Source organism: Brachionichthys hirsutus, chromosome 15, assembly GCF_040956055.1.
Source record: "Brachionichthys hirsutus isolate HB-005 chromosome 15, CSIRO-AGI_Bhir_v1, whole genome shotgun sequence".
In the NCBI taxonomy this organism is placed as follows: domain Eukaryota; kingdom Metazoa; phylum Chordata; class Actinopteri; order Lophiiformes; family Brachionichthyidae; genus Brachionichthys; species Brachionichthys hirsutus.
The window spans coordinates 11,166,356-11,184,988 of record NC_090911.1 but is presented as its reverse complement, the minus strand read 5'-3'; the positions used below and the strand labels follow the sequence as shown (position 1 = coordinate 11,184,988).

At 49.7% G+C, this 18,633-nt stretch overlaps 1 protein-coding gene across 1 annotated transcript; it reads right to left on the bottom strand.

Moving 5' to 3' along the window:
* Positions 1-950: 950 nt before the first annotated feature.
* Positions 951-5,169, bottom strand: pik3r3b (phosphoinositide-3-kinase, regulatory subunit 3b (gamma)). The gene is given in 13 exon segments (XM_068749357.1): positions 951-1,195; positions 1,198-1,328; positions 1,417-1,587; positions 1,695-1,729; positions 1,731-1,770; positions 1,855-2,031; positions 2,114-2,259; positions 2,569-2,682; positions 2,763-2,943; positions 3,027-3,102; positions 3,105-3,124; positions 3,216-3,327; positions 4,942-5,169. Coding segments are annotated over 13 exon segments (1,479 nt in total). The 5' UTR covers positions 4,997-5,169; the 3' UTR covers positions 951-974.
* Positions 5,170-18,633: the final 13,464 nt, after the last annotated feature.

Below are 18,633 nucleotides of genomic sequence, written 5' to 3'. Positions count from 1 at the left end.
TTTGGTCCACCAAAAACGGCCCTTTGAAGGAGCCCCCCCCCCGCCCAAGCAAGCACATCGCATAGCGGTAATCTGTGGAGTCAGAATCCTGAAGCAGGAAACGGGTCATTTTAAGCACAGAAAAAAGCGTCGCCTGTAAAAATAAATGATAGAAAAGGAACGCTGGAAAACTATTTCCTTTACAGGATGCCGCTTTAACTGGCAACTTGAGAAATGGCCTTTTGTAGATGTGGCGCCCTCTGAAAATGTGGAATGAACAGATTTACACTTGAGGGAGGATCTTCTTTGTGTCCCCGACAAAATAAAATTTGAATGTACTCGCCAGAAAACATTTTCTTTACTCAAAATACGCCGTCGTGTGCTCCGATCGGCAAACGAATGCAACGCCGTGGCGATCGAAAACGATTCTAGTTTTTGGAACTGAATTTATCCCAACGAGGGAAATGAAGTCAAACGAAGGTGCAGCGTCCGCGGCTTCCGGTGTCCCCGAGCGATGCGGCGATCGACGAGTTCTTTCTTTGACCGTTAGGGAGGCTGCGTTCAATAATGCTAAATGGTTTAAACGCTAGCCGGGTTATCTCTGCAGCAAGAAAGTTAAGCAACCAGTTGTTGTTGTTGTTGTTGTTGAGCTCGCTCGGGCCGAGGAAACGTTCTGCGTTCACCGGGAGGAGGGCGGCAAAAAAAAAAAATTCACATTTTAGAGACTTTTAAATGTTCCTCTTTAATGCCGGATCATTCGCCCCACCCGCTAACGGACGGCGTGACGGTCGAAGGACGCCGGATCGGCGGAGGCAAACCGCGATCCGCGCATCACAGCTGTCCGTTAAACAAATGGGAATAAAAAGAAGAACAAAACAAAAGCTGAATCTGACATTCAAGTTGCGGTCCCACTTCAATCTGTGAAATCCCATTCACACCCCCCCCCCCCCCCCCCCCCCCCCCGCCCCCCGATTGCGTCCCTCTAGTGCAAATCTTCACACGGATGCACCCGGATGCAGTCGTTCTCCCGGTAACATGTCTCTCTCTCTCGCCCTCCGTCGGATCACATCTCCGGGGCGGCCGGCGGGAGCCCCGGCGCGTGGCTTGGAAGTCTGTAACAGTTTGCGTTCCTCGGCGTGTTGCGACGGCGCCGCCGCCGCCGTTGCGGCGGCTTTGGCGTGCACCGGATGCGACAGCCGGACGTCCAGGGCGTCGTGTGCTGCGCCAGGGAGTGCAGGCGATAGTGCAGGACGAGCTCTTTCAGCGAGCGGTGGGCGTCGTAGGGCTCGGCGAAGCCGTAGCCGCGCGGCGTGCTGTAGATCATGCAGTGCTTCACGTCGTCGCTCACGCTGGAACCAAAAGCGAGAAAACACAAATCCACGTCAAAGCGAGGCTCGGACGGCGCTCTCACCGGGCCAAACGGCGCGGCGTACTCACACGACGGAGCAGGCGTAGCATCCCGGCTTGCTGCTCTCGCGGATCAGGAAGGTTCCCGGCGCTCTGCCCCGGAGCGTCTCCTCCGCCTGCGTCCGACTCAGCTCGCCCACGAACCAGTAAGTCTCGTCTTGGTGCGGCAGGTTTTTCTCGTCTCCCTTCAACACGTATGTGCTGGAATAAAAAAAAAAAGAGAAGAAGAAGAGTCAGCTTTGAGAGGCGTTAGCGCCGATCGTGACGCCGCCGCCGCCGCCTCCAGAGAGCGTTTCGCTGCAACGTACTCGTCCAGACTGTCGTTCGGCGTCCCCAGCCAGTCCACTGATGCGTTTCTGCCGCACGCCTTTGTGGTTCAGCCAGCTGCAGAGACACACAGACACGCCCCCTTTAGCTCGCCCCGTGAAGCCGCCGCCCGCAGCGGACGCTACGTGCAACGCCGCTCACTTCAGGTACTGGTCTCGGATGTTGCGCAGCTGGACGAGGTCCGGCCGCAAGCTGCTCATCTTCCTGTCCGTCTCTCTGTAGTCCTCCACCTGCGTCCTCAAATCGTCCTCCAGGTGGATCTTGCTGTCGTAGATCTCCCCGAGGCGACATTTCAACTTCTCGTAATTGATCAGGAAGCTGACGAGGTGGGAGCGAAGGCGTCGGGTTTGAGCGGAGAGTTTCAAACCGCACCGTAACCGTAACGACTGCGGGGACATACCTCTCCAGGTCCTTGTCGGATCCCTCCAACGGGTCGCTCCGGTCAAACTCCTCTCCGTAGCGCTCCTGCTCGCGACACTGCTCCTCAAAGATCAGCATCGTCTCGTTGAAAGCCTCGATGGCCGTTCGCTTCATCTGGATCTCCTGCAGCGTTGAGACATGGAGGCTCATTCTAACGTCCGAGGGACAGCCGGAGAGAGACAGCCGGAGAAAGACGGCCCGAGAGAGACGGCCCGAGAGAGACGGCCGGAGAGAGACGGCCGGAGAGAGACGGCCGGAGAGAGACGGCCGGAGAGAGAAGGCCGAGAGAGACGGCCGGAGAGAGACGGCCGGAGAGAGACGGCCGGAGAGAGACGGCCGGAGAGAGACGGCCGGAGAGAGAAGGCCGGAGAGACAGCCCGAGGGACGGCCCGAGAGAGACAGCCCGAGGGACAGCAGAGGTGCCTCTTTACCTGGGGACGTCTTCGCGATGGCATCGTACAGACGATCGAACTCCTTGCTCTTCTCCTGATACTGACTGTGAACCTCCTTCAGCTTCCGTCCCGCCACGTCGACGCTGTCCTCGTCCACCTGCGAGTCACGGCCGACACGTTAAACAGGTCTGAACCCCTCCCGCCGAGTCCCGCCTCTCGCAAACACGGGTCGCTGACCTGCTCGAAGCGGGAAACGGGATTGGTGAGCATCAGATCCAGCGTGGCGTTGTACTCCACCAGCGGGTGGCGCCGATAGTGCCAGATGAGCTCCACCACCGAGGTGAAGGTGAGCGGGTCGGAGAAGCCGTACTTCCCGTCGTGGTGGTAGATCTTGATCAGCTTGTTGTGGCCGTCTTTCCTGCAGGGGGCGACGGCGAGGGCAAAGTCAGGGCTGAACGCGTCACAAAACAAGCGCCGCCCCCCCCCCCCCACCCGGCTCACCTCAACGTCAGCGTGAAGTCCCCCTGCAGCTTCGTCGAGGCGTCGCGCACCACGAAGGAGCCGTCGGGTTGTCCCGGAGCTTCTCGTTCACTTCGTCCCTGCAGGCAGGAGTCAAATCGCCGGTTAACGGGTCCGACGGCAAAAAAAACAAAAAACGGCGAAAACACGTAAAGGCGGCGGCGGCGTCACCTGGTGATGTCTCCCCAGTACCAGTCGGCATCCTGCAGCGAGCACACAGGTGGCAAAAGGCAGTTGCCGTTCACGGCGGCGGGGGCAGGCTTCTTCGACCTGGGGGGGAGCGCTGGGAAGAGAGAGAGAGAGAGAGAAAGAGAGAGAGAGCGATGAATGAGGATGAATGAGAAGACAGAGACGAGCTTTTATAGAGTCGCCACAAGCGAGATCGATTTGTCGGGAGATCGTAAGCGCCCTAAATGTGACTCGAGAGTTTCCCCCCCCCCCCCCCCCGCACACACACACGCTGCTTCTTCTTGATGGGACATGTGGGAGGGAGGGGGGGGGGGGGGGGGGGGACATGTCCAGGCATGTCCTCCAACAGATATCACACTTGCCACATGTCATTAGCAAGAGTGTGTGGTCAAGGCACAAAAGATAAAGGAGAAAGGCAGCACCCCCCCCCCCCCCCCCCAAGTTATATCCCGAGCTACTTGGACCCCCCCCCCTCCCCCCTTCCTCTTGAGTTTTCCCCTCAACCTTGAAGGAGTAGAAATCCGCCATCCAGGCCCAAAGATTAAGCGTCTTTCCTAAAAATGAAAAAAGGAGGGCAAACCGCATCAAGAGGAGGTGAAGGCCGATATATTTCACTGCGGGACAAACGCGCCTTTCAGGGGAGAAGACAAGAGGACCCTCAGAGAGCAGAACATGGGGGGGGGGGGGGGGGGGGTCCGCTCGCCTCTTTTTACTGACCTTAAAATAAACAAAAGGCAGGTGCAGCAGGTAGAAAAAATAAAAAAAAACGCTGCAGCTCCTGAACTCAGCAAAATTAAATATGCCCCCCCCCCCTCTTTCCACCCCCCCCCCCCCCTCATCCTGGTCGCGCTCCTGCCAAGGCACTGTGCTGGCTTCCAAAACCCACACGCACGCACACACCAGTACAGACAAGAGCCGCGCAATAATAATTCACTGTGGAATAACACGTCGATTCAGTCACGCCACACAGAATGTGGCCAATCCAGAGAGAGAGAGAGAGAGAGAGGAGAGAGAGAGAGCGTGGAGGTGCGGGAACTGTCACTGAAACACGCACCGGGTTAACACACACACACACACACACACACACTAATAACAGCTTTACGTGCGTGGTTATAAACGCAAGAACAGGGCAGCTAAAAAAAGAGGTCAAATGACTAAAACTAAATGCGGGTGTTTTTGGTCTTGAATCATGAGACGCGCTCGGGGGGGGGGGGGCAGCGCGCACATCGCGCACATCGCGCGCACATCCACCACGGCTGGCTGCAGAGAGAGAGAACAAAGCGGCCGCTTCATGCGGCGCTCATTAACGCGCCTTCAGCCCGTCTTTCCCTTCTACGCGCACCTTCTCACAGCGCAAGGAGAGGGACAGCGGGACACGCGCCGCGCCGCGCACGCACGTCCACGTACGTGCGCGGGGAGGACAAAAGAAAAAGAGGCAAAGCCACTGCGCCTGGGCGACAGAGAGCTATTACGTAATTGGCAAGTGAATTGCGCCAGGCATGCCTGGGCAAAGCCACGGAGGGGGGGCCGGGGGGGGCCAAGCGGCACTCACGACCTGGCGATTAGATCCGACACCTGCAAAGCATTTTTGTGGCATGTCAACTTTATTTAAGGACAATATTCGAAGCATTAGGAGAAAGCGGCTCCTAATGCCCCCCCCCCCCCCCCCCCGGTGATCAGACAATGGCTGCCTTTAACCCTAACTTACCTGGTGGCGTTTGATCCATTTCGATGTAGAATAAACCTTCGGAAGGATAAACCATTCCTGGAACCTCAACTTGACGTTGTTGTTGTTGTTTGATTTGCAAGTAATTTTAAAAATCCGCGGAAGAAAATAGAGCTATTATAGACCCCGCGTCCTGAATGTCGACAAATAGTAAACTCCTTAGATTCCGGAAATAAATATCCCAAAATCCAAATGACTTTTTTCAGCATAGCCTGTCTATCTGGGGGGGTTCTTTTTTTTTTTTTGAGTAGGGGGGGTCTAGATTATCAGGTCATGTCCATTCCCTGCGCGGCGGAGCTCTTCTTTGCCTCATCTCGGGAGAGAACCGTCTTTAAAGGGCTGTACGTCACATCATCTTGGCGCAAACCAACTCGCTCTACTCGGAGGGGGGTGTGCGTTTCTACTGCTGTAAAATTATTTGCCACGAAAAAACACACTCGGTCACGCTTCTGGTAAATCCATACATGAGTAAATATGTCTCGTTTAATCCACAGAAGCACACTTTACTCATTCTATTCATTCCAATCAGCTAACTGCGCATTTATAACCCCCCCTCCCTGCACCGCAATGGTACATTCCGGACAGTTTCATTCAGCTCTCCTTCAAGCAGCAGTGAAACGGCAGAAAAGAATCCTTTCAGGGCATGAATGGAAAATAATAATAATAATCGAATCTATTAGCTTTAATGGTCAAATAAAAAAACATTATCTAACTTTAAATATCACATGTTTTTCATTAAGACTTGAAATTAAACAATTTCTGCCAAATGTAGGTTTCGCCCCATTTTTTTTTTTTTTTTTACTGGCTTGCAATGAAATGACATCATGGTATGGGTTTTATGATAATTGAACTCTCCTCAGCTGCTTGGCATTTAGAGAGCAGCGGCTTTTGTTCTGAGAGGCGACCGAATAGCCTGCCTATAGCTGGCAAGCGCATTATATTGTCGAGCTTGTCAAACACGTTCAGCAGCAAAGAAAAAAAAAAAAAATGGAATCTTGATTACTCGTATTTCTGCTGTGAGATATCCTGCTGAAGACGCCGCACGAAGCAGCAGGTGTTTTATTACACATTACTTCAGGTGCATGAGACGTTCGGCCGTTTCGACATTGAATTTATAACATATAAATTTAAAAAGCCAAAGTCCTCGGTCCCAGCTGGTGACATCAGAGGGTGTGAAACGAGGCATGTGTGGTCCTTCCCGGTTGGGTGTCCAGTGTGCTTAAGGCCGGTCCCCTTTCCACCCGACGATGGAGGATGCATCAGGGGAGGCAAAAAGCCTCCAGCGTTCCTATTTCTCATTGGTCAGATGATTCATTCATGTGTCCAAGTGAAATATCTTTAAAACATCTGCCATCCTGCTGCCTTCAGATTTCTGGCAGGTTTCTTTGGGGCCTAATCTCCACCACTTGATGGCTAAGTAATTGTGTCTGAGCAACACGCCACTTGGCTCCTCCCTCCTCTAGAGTCAGAAGACCACCTAATTTGGGCTCTTTATCTCCTGGGGGGGTTGACCCTCATGACACATTTCACCACCTCCATCCCCTTGAAAAGCATCAGCACCAGTGATTCATTTTTTTTTTTTTTTTTTTTTTTACCCCGTGTGTGTGTGTGTTGCGTGCGTTTCGTGGCCAGGGGAGGGGGGTCAACTCGCATGCAGGATAAACCTTTAGGCTTTGCACCCCAGATCCAGGCAAGTCCTGATGGGATCCGCGAAGGCTAATCGTAAGATTACGGGATGGGCTGATATGGCGAGAGCCTACCAGCTGCCTGCAAACTGATGTGACTCATCTCGCTATATATCCTCCAAACACACAAGATGCCGCCGAGCTGTGGGAATGCCGGGAAAGCCGGCACAAGTTTTACACGGATAGACAGATGTTCCTTCTGTGCTCAATCAGCAGTTAAACCCGATTGGCTCAGATTTACAATCTTGACGCTAATCTGACAAAGACAGAGGGAGTATTTTTTTATCGTGTCTGTGTTTTACACGAATGTATGAGAGAACACAAACGAGTACTCGATAGGCCTCCTGCTGTCATCCAGTCTGAAGTCACTGCAGATTCGCAAAATCAGGAGGGGGGGTAATCTGGATTTTTAGAGCAGTGCTTATTTAGACTTATTTCATCAACTGTGTCAAGGAACATTTTGACTGCGTCTCTTTTTTCTATTCCCTGTGCAATTAAATTATAAACTGCGGATTAGTCCAATCCACCGGCGTCCGTATCTGTGTCGTGGTCGGGTGAGTTGCACTTTTCTTTAAATCCTCTGCTCTGTTCCCCCCGTGCGCTGCGATTCACGGCAATAGAAGGGATGCATAATAGTCTTGGCCGCGTTCTTGACATTTACCACGGAGAGACTGTGGGGTTTCCCTGATCGGTGGCCAGAACCAGCACACAAAACACGCAGCAGTCCTGCCAGAGGCAACTCGACTGCGGGCTTGAGTGTAGAGGGCGGCTATGGTCTGGCCCCCAGGACCCTGCCATTGTGGAAATGTAAAAAGTGGTGACAGTGTCTGAACGGCTTGAGCTGGAACAGAAAACCTTGGATGACCAAAACTATGAGCTTCAAATAGCTGGGCCCTGGGAAACATAGCATGTTCTTTTAAAGAGGTCAAAGAGAAGCCAAAAAGAGAAAAGGGGGGGAAAAAAAGAGAGCAGAAAACCGATGTTTGGTGGAGGGAATGTCAAACTGGAGGCTGCTGTTACTATAGACATCAGCAAAAACAGGGCCGCAGTAGCTTTTTCTAGGCAGCGCCTGCCTCTCTGTTAAGTCCAGCCTTCTCCTTCTTTTCGGCCATCGTCATGACAACCGCTCGTCGTCTGTCAGAACGCAATCCTGCAAACAGAAGTGACAACCGACTTGCTCAAAGTTCACCCGCCGAACATCCGAGTTATGCTGAGGATGATGATGATGATGATGATGATGATGATGATGACCCCCTTTCTGTGAATTCGCCCTACGCTCCAGCTTGCAGCGTGCCGGAGCGGCAACTTTGTCCCGTTTGACAACATCTCTTAGCTTTTCATGGCTAATATGGCTAACAGAAATAAGCGTTAAACGTTACAATCATTTAAACATGAGCATGACGTGACTCCGTTCTGCACCAATGAATGGTTGGAGGGGTTTATTACAGGCGTATAACTGCCTCAGCCCCCCCCCCCCCCCGGCTTTACCCAAACAGGGTTAGTTAAATGCACAGCAGGCCGATGAGCAAGTGTATACCCCCCATTTTTGTCTTAAAATGACGATAATATCTTCAATACAGATCTGATCCGGATGGAATTCGGTGGTGAGATAGAGGCCCCCACCCGCCACGATTGTTAAATTTCATAAACATTGATCAATAATCAACCGAGATATTGAGGAACACATTTTGAAGCCCGATTTAACGCAATGTTAATGACAATTTCAAAGCGATTCAGAATGCAGGATCTCATCTGGATCGTCACCAAAACGTGATCATCCGTTCCTGGTAACATTCCCAACATTTGCTGAAAGGTTCATCGAAATCCGCCTGTAACCTTTAGAGTCATCCTGCTAACAAAAAACAAACCCTCCATGTTGCAGGTAAAAAATGAATCCAGTCAAATCCGGATGACATCACAGGCATGACGGTGATTTCAGACCCATCCTATCATACCGTCCTTATCCCCCACACAACAGCCGCGATGCTAACGTACCGTATTTGCTAACGTGCGCATGATAGTTGCAGGACACGTCACGGAGTTTGGATGCCAGTGAGGCGAATATCAAACTCCTGGCAGCTATTGTCCGAGGCACACCTCGTTCTCCAAATCTGCCTCGCAACCCGAGTCGTTTTCCTCTGTCCTTGCCGCTCTGGAAGTGCGTGTCCGTAATGTGAATGCATGCATGCATGACAGTAGCAACCGTTGAAGGGCACCTGCAGCCCCAGCCGGGCCCAGGGGACACAAAGAGGGTCGGCGGGCTTCTCTGCGAGCCCCTCTCCCGCACATAAATAACCACAGAGAGAAGCTTCCCCGGCCAGTGGAAGAAAAAAGGGGGCGAGAAAAGAGCCATTTAGGCAGGTCCTCTCCTCTCATGCCTTCCAACTGACCTTTTCTAAACCGCTGCCCTCCTCCCTCGCCTTCCGATGACACAAGCCTGGATCGTCCCAATGCCGGTGCTGCCGCGGGGAGAAGCCACTTAGCAGGCTTTCGGTCATTTTTAAAAGAGCGTTTAAGACGTTGAAGGCACAAAGCCTCACCGGCTGTCAGTTCCAGACCCTGTGAGACGGGCAGCAGGGGTCAAAGGTGAAGGTCACGGTATAGGAGGAGGGGAATAAATCCTGTGGCACGGGCAACAATGGCTGCGAGCCCCCTTGACAATGACGCTATTGTGAGCTATGGGTTTGCTCAGTGCGTTCTGGAGCTGTGCCTAATAGAGTTATGGTGCTGATGCGCTGGCCGCGTAGCCGAGGAGCGTAGCAGTGTCCTTTTTAAACGGCGAGGCGCTTGAAAGAAGTCTCCGTTTTTTTTGCCTTTGCGTGAAAGCGTGGGATTGTGTGTGTGTGTGTGAGAGGGAGAGCGAGGAGGGGGGGGGGGGGTTATTAGCTTAACTTCGTCCAGCGTTCGGCCATGAATCCTTTGCTCGCTGACACGCATGACTCGGGTCTGTAAAGACTCATTCGCCGCTGACTCACAGATGGAGATGCATTGCAGAAAATATGACGATTTCAACGTGAGCGGACCAAATGGAAGAATAATGGCGGCTTTTGTAGGCATGACAATGTCGCCATTTACTTATTACTGGTCCTGAAACGTTCAGCTAAATTTAAATGCCGTGTTTTTATTCTGTTTTGTCTCCTGGTCAGAAACAAATATATAAAAAAATCACAAGTGACACTTTGATCATTTGAGACAGCTATTTTTTTCATTTAAGGCAAGAGTTGGTACTTCTTTTCGGTCAGTTGCAATTTCGGTAAATCACAATATAGCTGCTACTACTAGACGGAAGTTTAAAGCATGTCCAGCAGAAAATAACTCGTCCTCCTCTATTCTAAACACATGCAAACCCGCCTCGTGCACGGCGTGCACGAGATTGTCATAGATTCACTGTTATCCCACTTTAGCAGAGAATGAATTGCACACATTTACTGTTCGCACCATTGCAGCGCTCTGCCAGTGTAACACACACCGCTTCTCTTTTTTTCCCCCTCCTCTCCCCCTGACAAAGTTAAATTAAGCTCGAAATGTAACGCTTGAAGTCAAATGGTCATGATGTCATGGTTTTCGGGACAGAATGACTTGGTTTGTCTGTTGACTGAGAAGGCCTATTCTTGCATATTTGGGTGGGAGCATAGCATATAATTGCAGAGCGGGATCGCATGAGGGGATGGGGGGGGGGGGGGGGGGAACTTAGCACGCAACATGAGTTTTGGCCCGCAGCCGCCTGGTGTGAGTGCCAAACTCGTCCCAGAGGGCTGCTGTGTGTGTCTGCACTGAGGCTAGTTTCTGCTCTGCTCCAAGACACGTCTTTCATTTGCACACGCTGAATAGCTCAGGAGAGCCCAGTCGGTTCGGACTGGGGGGGGGGGGGGGGGTTAGGGGACGCTGGACGGTTGCCTGTGGTCTGAATCTCCTCAGGACGTTGCAGAACTCTTGAGTGTCCCCTTCAGTGAGAATCGTTGCTTTGTTGTCACGTTGGCTGTTCCGGGGGGGTTCAACCAAACCCGCCGGTCACGTGCCGCAGCCAGGAGGATTACACTGATCCAAAAATCTGAGCGTTAAAGAAGAGAATGGAAAGCTTTGTCAGCCTTTTCATATCTTCTCAGTGGGAGGTAGAAAGGCAAGACCTCTAGACCTGGGCTTGCACTGGTGGGTGTGAAAGGGGGGGGTGTTAGCTCTCAGCAGATGGACAACCAGGTTCCCGTGCATTTAGGGAGATCATACGGGATAACCTTGCACCGACAGATTGGCATTTTGCTGACAAAACAAAAGTATAGCCCCCTTCCCTTCCCTTTTTGCCTTCGCCTGCACTCTCTTGTACGGACCACGAGTGGCGTTCGCTAACACGGGTCTTAAGGGAGTCCTTTTTAGCAATGTGTTAAGCACTCGGCGAGGAGCCATGACAATAAGAGGACGGGACAAAAGAATCTCTAGCATTACCCAAGCGCCGGCAGCATCGGTGACCTGTGTAAAAGAGACGACCTTGAGCCGCGAGGGGAGGCCAGTAAACGCGTCTTCTGCGTCACGCTGTGGGATTTTCCTTGATGCTTTATGGTCTGAAGGTTGGGATGTTTTTTTTTGTTTTGTTTTTTACGCTGAAAGTTAAGAACATCTTCTGCGTGTCTCCGCCTTGTGTCGCGGTTTAGTGGTTTTAGGCGACCTCTTAAAAAGATCGAGCGTTATACCTCAGCGACAAACCGAAGTCTGAACGCATAGCAGTGTTTCCCATCAAGGATCTATCCCGCTCGACCGATATTATAGACGGGTCGACCTTCATCGGATTTCAGTGCGCGACCCTTTTGTTCTCCGCCGGTCCTGTAAAGAATAGTACGCTCCGTTTGGGCAAACGCGTCACGAGAACAAAACGTTCCCTGATGTAAAACAATGGAATAAATGCCACTGAAGTTAGTGAGTGTAGGTTTGCTGCGTTCCCTGAAAATCCTAATCCCTCCCTGCAACAATCTGAATACGCCCCAGATGATTTACAGAAAATAATCTCCCTCCTACAGCTAATTTACATAATTAACGCTGCCCGTAAACAAAGATGCGTGTTCTGCCGCCTTTTTTTTTTTCTTTTTTACCGTATTCTGTAAAACTGCTGATTGCACAGACAGAAATAGTCACGGGTTCACTTTTTAATGTTAATTAACTTTATTGGTAGGAGAGTAGTAAAAACCAAAAGCACCATTGTGCTACTTGTGCAATGTAATTAATGCGGGTCTGAATGTAATTCCAGTCAGACAAATGTTCTAGACAACACGACACTACAGGTATGAACGGGACACCTGTGGTTTTCAGAGCGGGGTCCACCTCCAGGGGGGCTTCAAGGGGAGGAGACTCAGTTACCTTCATAATGAATATAACGTAACGCGATGACGGACCCTGAGAATACATTTTTATTGACAGGACAAAGTCTGGGGGTCTGCCTCCAAGCCCATCTGAGACAAATAATATAAAATAAATAAGTCATCTAATATATAAGCTGCTTGTAATAAGACGCCGTTTAACAGTTGGACGTAATTGTAATGCCGAGAACCGCAGAAGAAACAGACGTAATAAAAACATCTCTGTCATTGGAGTCTGGCAAAGTTTAACGAGGAAGGCAATTAGAGGAAGTCGACTAAGACGGTCTAATTTTCTCACCAGCTCACGTTGTGTTTTAATGGCTCGCCACTACGGCCTTCGGTGTGTAAGCGTGTGCTAGCTTGATGCTAAAAGGCCCACATGCAATGACAGCACGGGAATAATCTTTATCGTGTTTTGCACTGTGTTTGTGTGTTGCACTGCAAAAACGCAACGGGATTCCACTTTCACCCTACTAACCAGCTAGGCTTAGCATGTTAGCATTCCAACCTTTGCAGGGATGCTATTAGACTAGCTTGTATTCAGGGAGTGTTTGAATGTGATGATGATTGGTGCATCCTGACGTATTTTAATTCCATTTAAGGAAATTCAATCTTGTTTAAGTCAATCTGAGGGGAATTATATATGTTAAAATGTGATTCAGGGGTGAAGACAGGGGCAGGGTAGTCTCTCGGTTCACTCATTTGTCTCACGAGGGGGACATTTTTCAGCTCTACCGCTCTTCTGTTGTTTTCCGGGTTCTCAGAGCTCAGCAGCCGCTGTGAAACGAGGCGGATTTCGTCTGCCTTTTGACAAACGATGCCCACATTCTGCCCAGCTGGAGACTGACGGGACGCTGCATGGTGATCGGTGACTTCGTCTTAAATCTTTTATTCATAGACAGGACGCCTGTTTGTGTCAGAGAATTCATTTCGCTGTCGTCTGCAGTATCACGGAGCTTTTCTTGTGTTTTTTTTGGGCCATCCTCCTCTCGGAGTGGTGTAGCGGTTAGCTCTGTTTGCCTCACAGCAGGGAGGTTGTGGGTTTGAAACCAGAGCTGGGTCCATTCTGTGTGTGGTTTTCATGTCTCTCGGGGTTCTCCAGTTTCCTCCCACAGCCCCCCCCCCCCCCAAAAAAAACACACCATGTAGGTGAAATGATTGCCGGTTAACTGGTGACCCATCCTGAGGTGTGCTGTGGTCGGCTCCCGCCTCCTTTCGACCCTGAAGTGGATAATATAGAAAACAGATGGACGAATCTCCGGCAGGCTCAGAGCAGCTTCGAGACACGACTGCATGAACAGCAGCCATTTTTAACTGCAGTCGGTATAGGGTTAAATAACGAGGAACCAAAACTCCTGGTTGAGGGTTGAGGAGAGATCCCGGGGGGGTGTTGTGTTTCTGCACCCCCCCCCTCAATCTCTCTAGAGATGACATCATCTGCTGAGCAACCCTCCCATGATTGGCCTGTGCGGGGCCTGGGGCAATGTAAAATGAGCTGTTGTGATTGGTCCAGAATTCACACGTGACTTTCACCTTCAGGACGTTGTTTTCCGTCTGTTTTATATATTTTTTTAATTCTCTATTACAGATTCAGTTGTACTTGTTCGGTGCTAATTAGCGAATGCAACCATGCAAGCGCGTTAAAATTAAGATGATGGATGTGGCAAACCTACTAAACATCGTCACAGGGCTAGCATTGGTAGCATGTTAGCATCATTGACGTCATCAGCCGCAGTCGGTCTTATTAGACAAGTTTGTTTACATAAACACACATCTGCAAATGCTTGATTTTATTAGCTTAGTGAACGACATTGTTGGGATATTGAGTTTTAGTCATGACATAATTACATTTGACGGCCAATTAGACGTCTGAAATGGGCCTTGTTCTCGTTGCTCCCACCCTTAATGGAAAGCAACCTGAAGTCAGGATCTAGCTTCGCGTTTGGTCATCGGACCAGGATAGAGCGCTGGAAAATGTCAAAAGGTTAAGAGATGCAGTCGTGCAAAAGGATGCGGGAAACGGAGAGAGGGCAACGACGGATGAACAGACTGGCCTGCAGGCAGGGAGGAAAACTGACAGAGGAATTCTCAACGTCAGATGTTCACCAAGGCGGTTTATTTTGAAAGTCTCACCCCTCTCAGTCTGATTACACCCATCATGCTCAGATTTACTCCATGCAACCCGCAGAGATTCCTGCTCGTGCTATTTTGGTAAAGGCCATTGTGTCGGCTCCTCTCTGACGATCCGGCTCTCTCCGGCTCCGTTTAGCACTTCGCTCCGCATATACGCATCCTGAGCCCTCTCCTCCCTTCCTCCTTCGTTCCATCGCCACCGCTCCGGCCACATCGCCGCAGTCAGTTTTTTCCATGGCCTCTCATTCCTGAGTGCTCTGCAAACGAAGTAAAGTGAAGGACACAATCCGGAAATAGTGTTCCAGACGGTGACAGTGGGAAGGAAAATCCCTTGACTTAGCGCTGGCAGGAGGGTGGGAGAGAGAGAGCGAGAGAGGGAGATAGTTTTACAGACGAGGCCTCTTCCTCTCTTCTCGACTCAAAAAACTGTTCGACATTTTTCCACAAATCCACATCAATCATTGCTTCTTTTTTTTTTTTTCCAACTTTGACTTTTTAATTCTTTCAGTTTCCATGGATACAAGTTTCTGGGCTCATTCTGTGACTGAAGGTTTGTTTCTAGGGCATAAGCCAAAATCCATTCAGTGTTTCCCCCTCTCCTCCCCTTTGAACTTAATGTTCACATCTCATGTACAGAAGAGGCGTTTTGCATTTCATTCATCCCCCCCCCTAACGTATATGAGGAACAAGGATTGTAACTTAACCAGGACAACCTAAGTGAGACGCACCGATGGTGGGGGATTCTGGGTATTTCATTTAAGTTATTGTTTATCAAATGAATCATCAATTTATAGAAGCGATCAGAAATGCATTGCTTATTTATCTCCAGGTTGATGCTGCAGCAAGAGACCACGTCGGTAGCGTCAAACCATGGCAGTAGACGTTAGCTTATCTTTAGCCCGGGAGGTCAAAGGTCACTATTAATAAAGCGCAGATGTCTCTGAGACAGGCTCAGGATGGAAGGGGCGGAGCACAAGGCGCTGTGTAAACAGTGGCAGCATCGGCCGGGAGGCTGGAGGAGAGCGTTGGAGGGTAGCGGGTGAAGAGAGGCGGTGCCGCAGCAGGTTAAAGGCAGGTCAACCCTACAAGTAGGGTGCTAGCTGGAAAGGCCGTCCGCACACGCCAGTCACCGTCACCGTCACCGTCACCCTGCAACCAGTCCAAACGGCGTCATTCCAAGCACACAATATTCCAGCTTCCTGGAAAACTGTGAGCAAAGGTCTTTCGGTCGAAGTCGGTAAAATATTCCTCCAGCTAGTTGTTAGAGGATGTGGTTAAATGTCATCTGAGGAACCCGGGGGCTGCAGCTGTGCATCACTGGTCGTTTTAAATAAAGCTCTGAGAGCTGTAAGAGGAAAAGACGGCGCTATTAAATATGAACTTATTACGTTCTTTGCGTTTAAATCGTTGTCTGCTCGGTGCCAACAAACGCATGGCTCACGTGGGGAGGATAACCTGCGAGAGTACGTCTCACCGGGACCGTCGGTAACGTGAGCTGGGGAACCGCACAACCACCAAATCAGTAAGACGGGAACCCGGAGTCACTGTAATTTGGGAGAACGCTGGATCAGCACTCCTCATAAATGCACGGTGTTTCTGTTTAGCCTAAAGCGTTGGAGGTCTCTGTGGTTATATGCAAACAAGGCAGCTGCGAGGGCCCCCCCCCCCACTTTAACACAGGGAACACTGTTTGGCTCCCTTTGATCTGGTTCGTGAAATCATAGCGATTTTAAATTTGCATGCTCACGGTACACACCTTAAAATAGGTGGCCGAGGCCCCGGAATACTCTATGAGTTTGTAGATAAGGCGTGGCTAAAGCTGAAATATGCCTAAAAGTAAAAGAAAAATAGTACAATTTGAATAAAAAAATATGTTTATTTCATATCAAATCGCCACCTCTAATTCCCCCAATTCATCAACAGTCGGTCATTGCAGAATCGCAAAATATATACAGTAATGTCATTAGCTCCGTCCGTCCCAGCAGAGTGATCAGCCGCCACCACCAGTATGAGCATTGATTCTTCTGATATTGGGGACAGATCGTTCTGAAACTAATTCTTCTCCTGTAATAAACAATACTCTTTGCTTCCTTCACCCGTCTTTACTGGCTGTAATACCATTTGTAACCAACTGTAATTGTTTGTTAACTTGTACAATGCCTCTTATAAATAAAACTTTTCCAATAATGCGTCCATCTATGTCTTGCATCTCTCGCGGCAACCACATTTAAGACGGTTGCTCTTTTTTCATGCCAAGATTTACAGATCAACAGTTCCCCAGTTAATTGACATCCATTCTTGCAGCCGCATTTTCCCTAATTGCAACCACGGATACACACTTCAGCTTGTACACGCGCGCCCACAAACACACACCATTATAGCGCATTATAACGCAACGCTGCAATTGCGCATGCCGTTTACAAGCGCGTATTTAGCTTCTAGCAACAGCCTTTGTGTTTCACGCGTTTCAGAACGTTTTGAACTCTTCCGCAACATTTTTTTAACGTCTCAATAATCACCCCATCCCGTTCAGCAGCCCCGTGTCTATTGTTACGGAATTTTAGCGTTTGTGAATGCCCCTGTAAAAGATGACATCACCATGTTAGCCGCCATCTTTTTTTTTCCTTCAGCACATTTCTCAGCGTTTGAGCCTTTTCTGCCCAGAGACAATTGGTGAATTCGTCACCAGTGTTGACTTTGTCATGTTTACAGTCGTCTTCACGCAACGTTTTAGACAAATGGCGCCCGCCGTACCGACTGTTTTCACTCTCACGCAATGTTGGAACCCAGATTTTAATCAGCGGGGAGTGAAACGCGATGCTTCGTGCTCATCTTTGCGGTCGCCTGGGCTCGTCCGCCATCTAGTGGGGAGGAAGCGGAACCTCGTCTTTGTTTGCAGCCTTTTTAACACGTATTTTTGTGCGTCACGTGCACAAGACTTTGTGTTGCTGACGTCATCGGCTGTGCGACTTGGAAGACGGCCTCTCTGAGAGTGTCTCTTTGTTATTTGCTCCAATTAAAGTGGAGGCTGGGAGGAGAGCGGCTCTTTGGCGAACTACATGTCTTATATAAAGAAAGCTGCATCATAATACTTACATAAATCTGACTTTTTAGATCACATTTCACAGAGACGACAGAAAAAATCTCTTCTGCCAGAGCTACAAAAACTAATTTTATTTCTGACGTTTCTCGGGTTTAAGACTTTATTTTGGCCATCATATTATGATAATGTTCGTGAGGTGGAAATACAGTTTGATGACAATTAGTGTTAAAATAGCACGTTGGAGAAACTCCAGGTAGCCCACAGCGATGAGGTCACACAGTTTGACCCCTGACCTTTGGAGAACAAGTACGCACATTTTATGTTCCGTTTTTATTTTTTTTACTTTATCAGTCTGACCTTTGTAAACAGCGAAGTTGGTGTCTAATATTATCGTACACTAGGGTGCAGTATTCGTCAACGCAGAGCGAATCGGTTTCCTGTCGTTCATATTTTAATGATTTAATAAACTTTAAACGCATATATCATACACACTGTGCTTTTTTATTTATGGCAGAGAATTTAAACAACGTGAATATAATAAAGTGGGATGAAATAAAACAGCCTAATCCACCACGAAAAGCCCTTTATATATATTAAATGTGCATTTATACCCTTAACGTTCTTCATTTCCTCCTAAATGCTGGTGCTTCATTCGGTTCCCCCCCCCCACCTCGCACTACCTCCATCCTTGTGTTTCCCCCTCCCCTGCCCTGCTCTAGCGGGGTTAATCTCTATAGCTGCTGCGACCTCTGACCCCTACCCTGGACGGATTCTTACGTAAAGAGCAGATTAAAGAGAAATCACTCGGGAGCCGCCCGTGATCCGTTGCTGCGGGTTGGATGAGCTCATTAACGGTTACTCCAGGATGCGCCCGGCCGAAAATAGCTCAGAATAAATCCCCCCCCCGGCTGCTAACCAGAGGAAACCGTCGCTCAGATGAGTTTCCTCAAGGTGAAGTCTTTTTATCCTACAATCTTAACCCTCCTCTGTATTATTTTGGTTTTAATTATTTTTTATTTTGAGTTTGCCCTACTTTTTTGGGGGGACTCGTGTTCTTTACCGTGCTCAAAATCTGAAAACTAAAAGTGTCCTCAAATTACAAGTATAAAAAAAAATTCCACCTTTGTATAAAAAAATGGCCCACGGGAAAAACAAAAATGTAAAGTGTTTACACGTGTAAGTTCATTTATAATCCACTTCCTGCAGGTTCGTTTCTGCACAATAGTGACGCATCCGGTCTGCTTGAGGAAAGCCGAGACATCCAGGGGGACAGCAGTCACGTGACCACGGCTTCAGGGATTGGTTTAGAGCAGGTGTGACATCAGCGAGCCGCCCGCCCCCTCCCTCTCTCTCTGCCTCTCTCTCAGTCTGTGCCGCTCTCTTTCTCTCTCCTCAGCATCCCCCCCCTCCCCCTCTGTCCTCTCAGCGATGGCGTGTCGGTGCTGCTGAGGCGTCCGGGGGGGCCTAA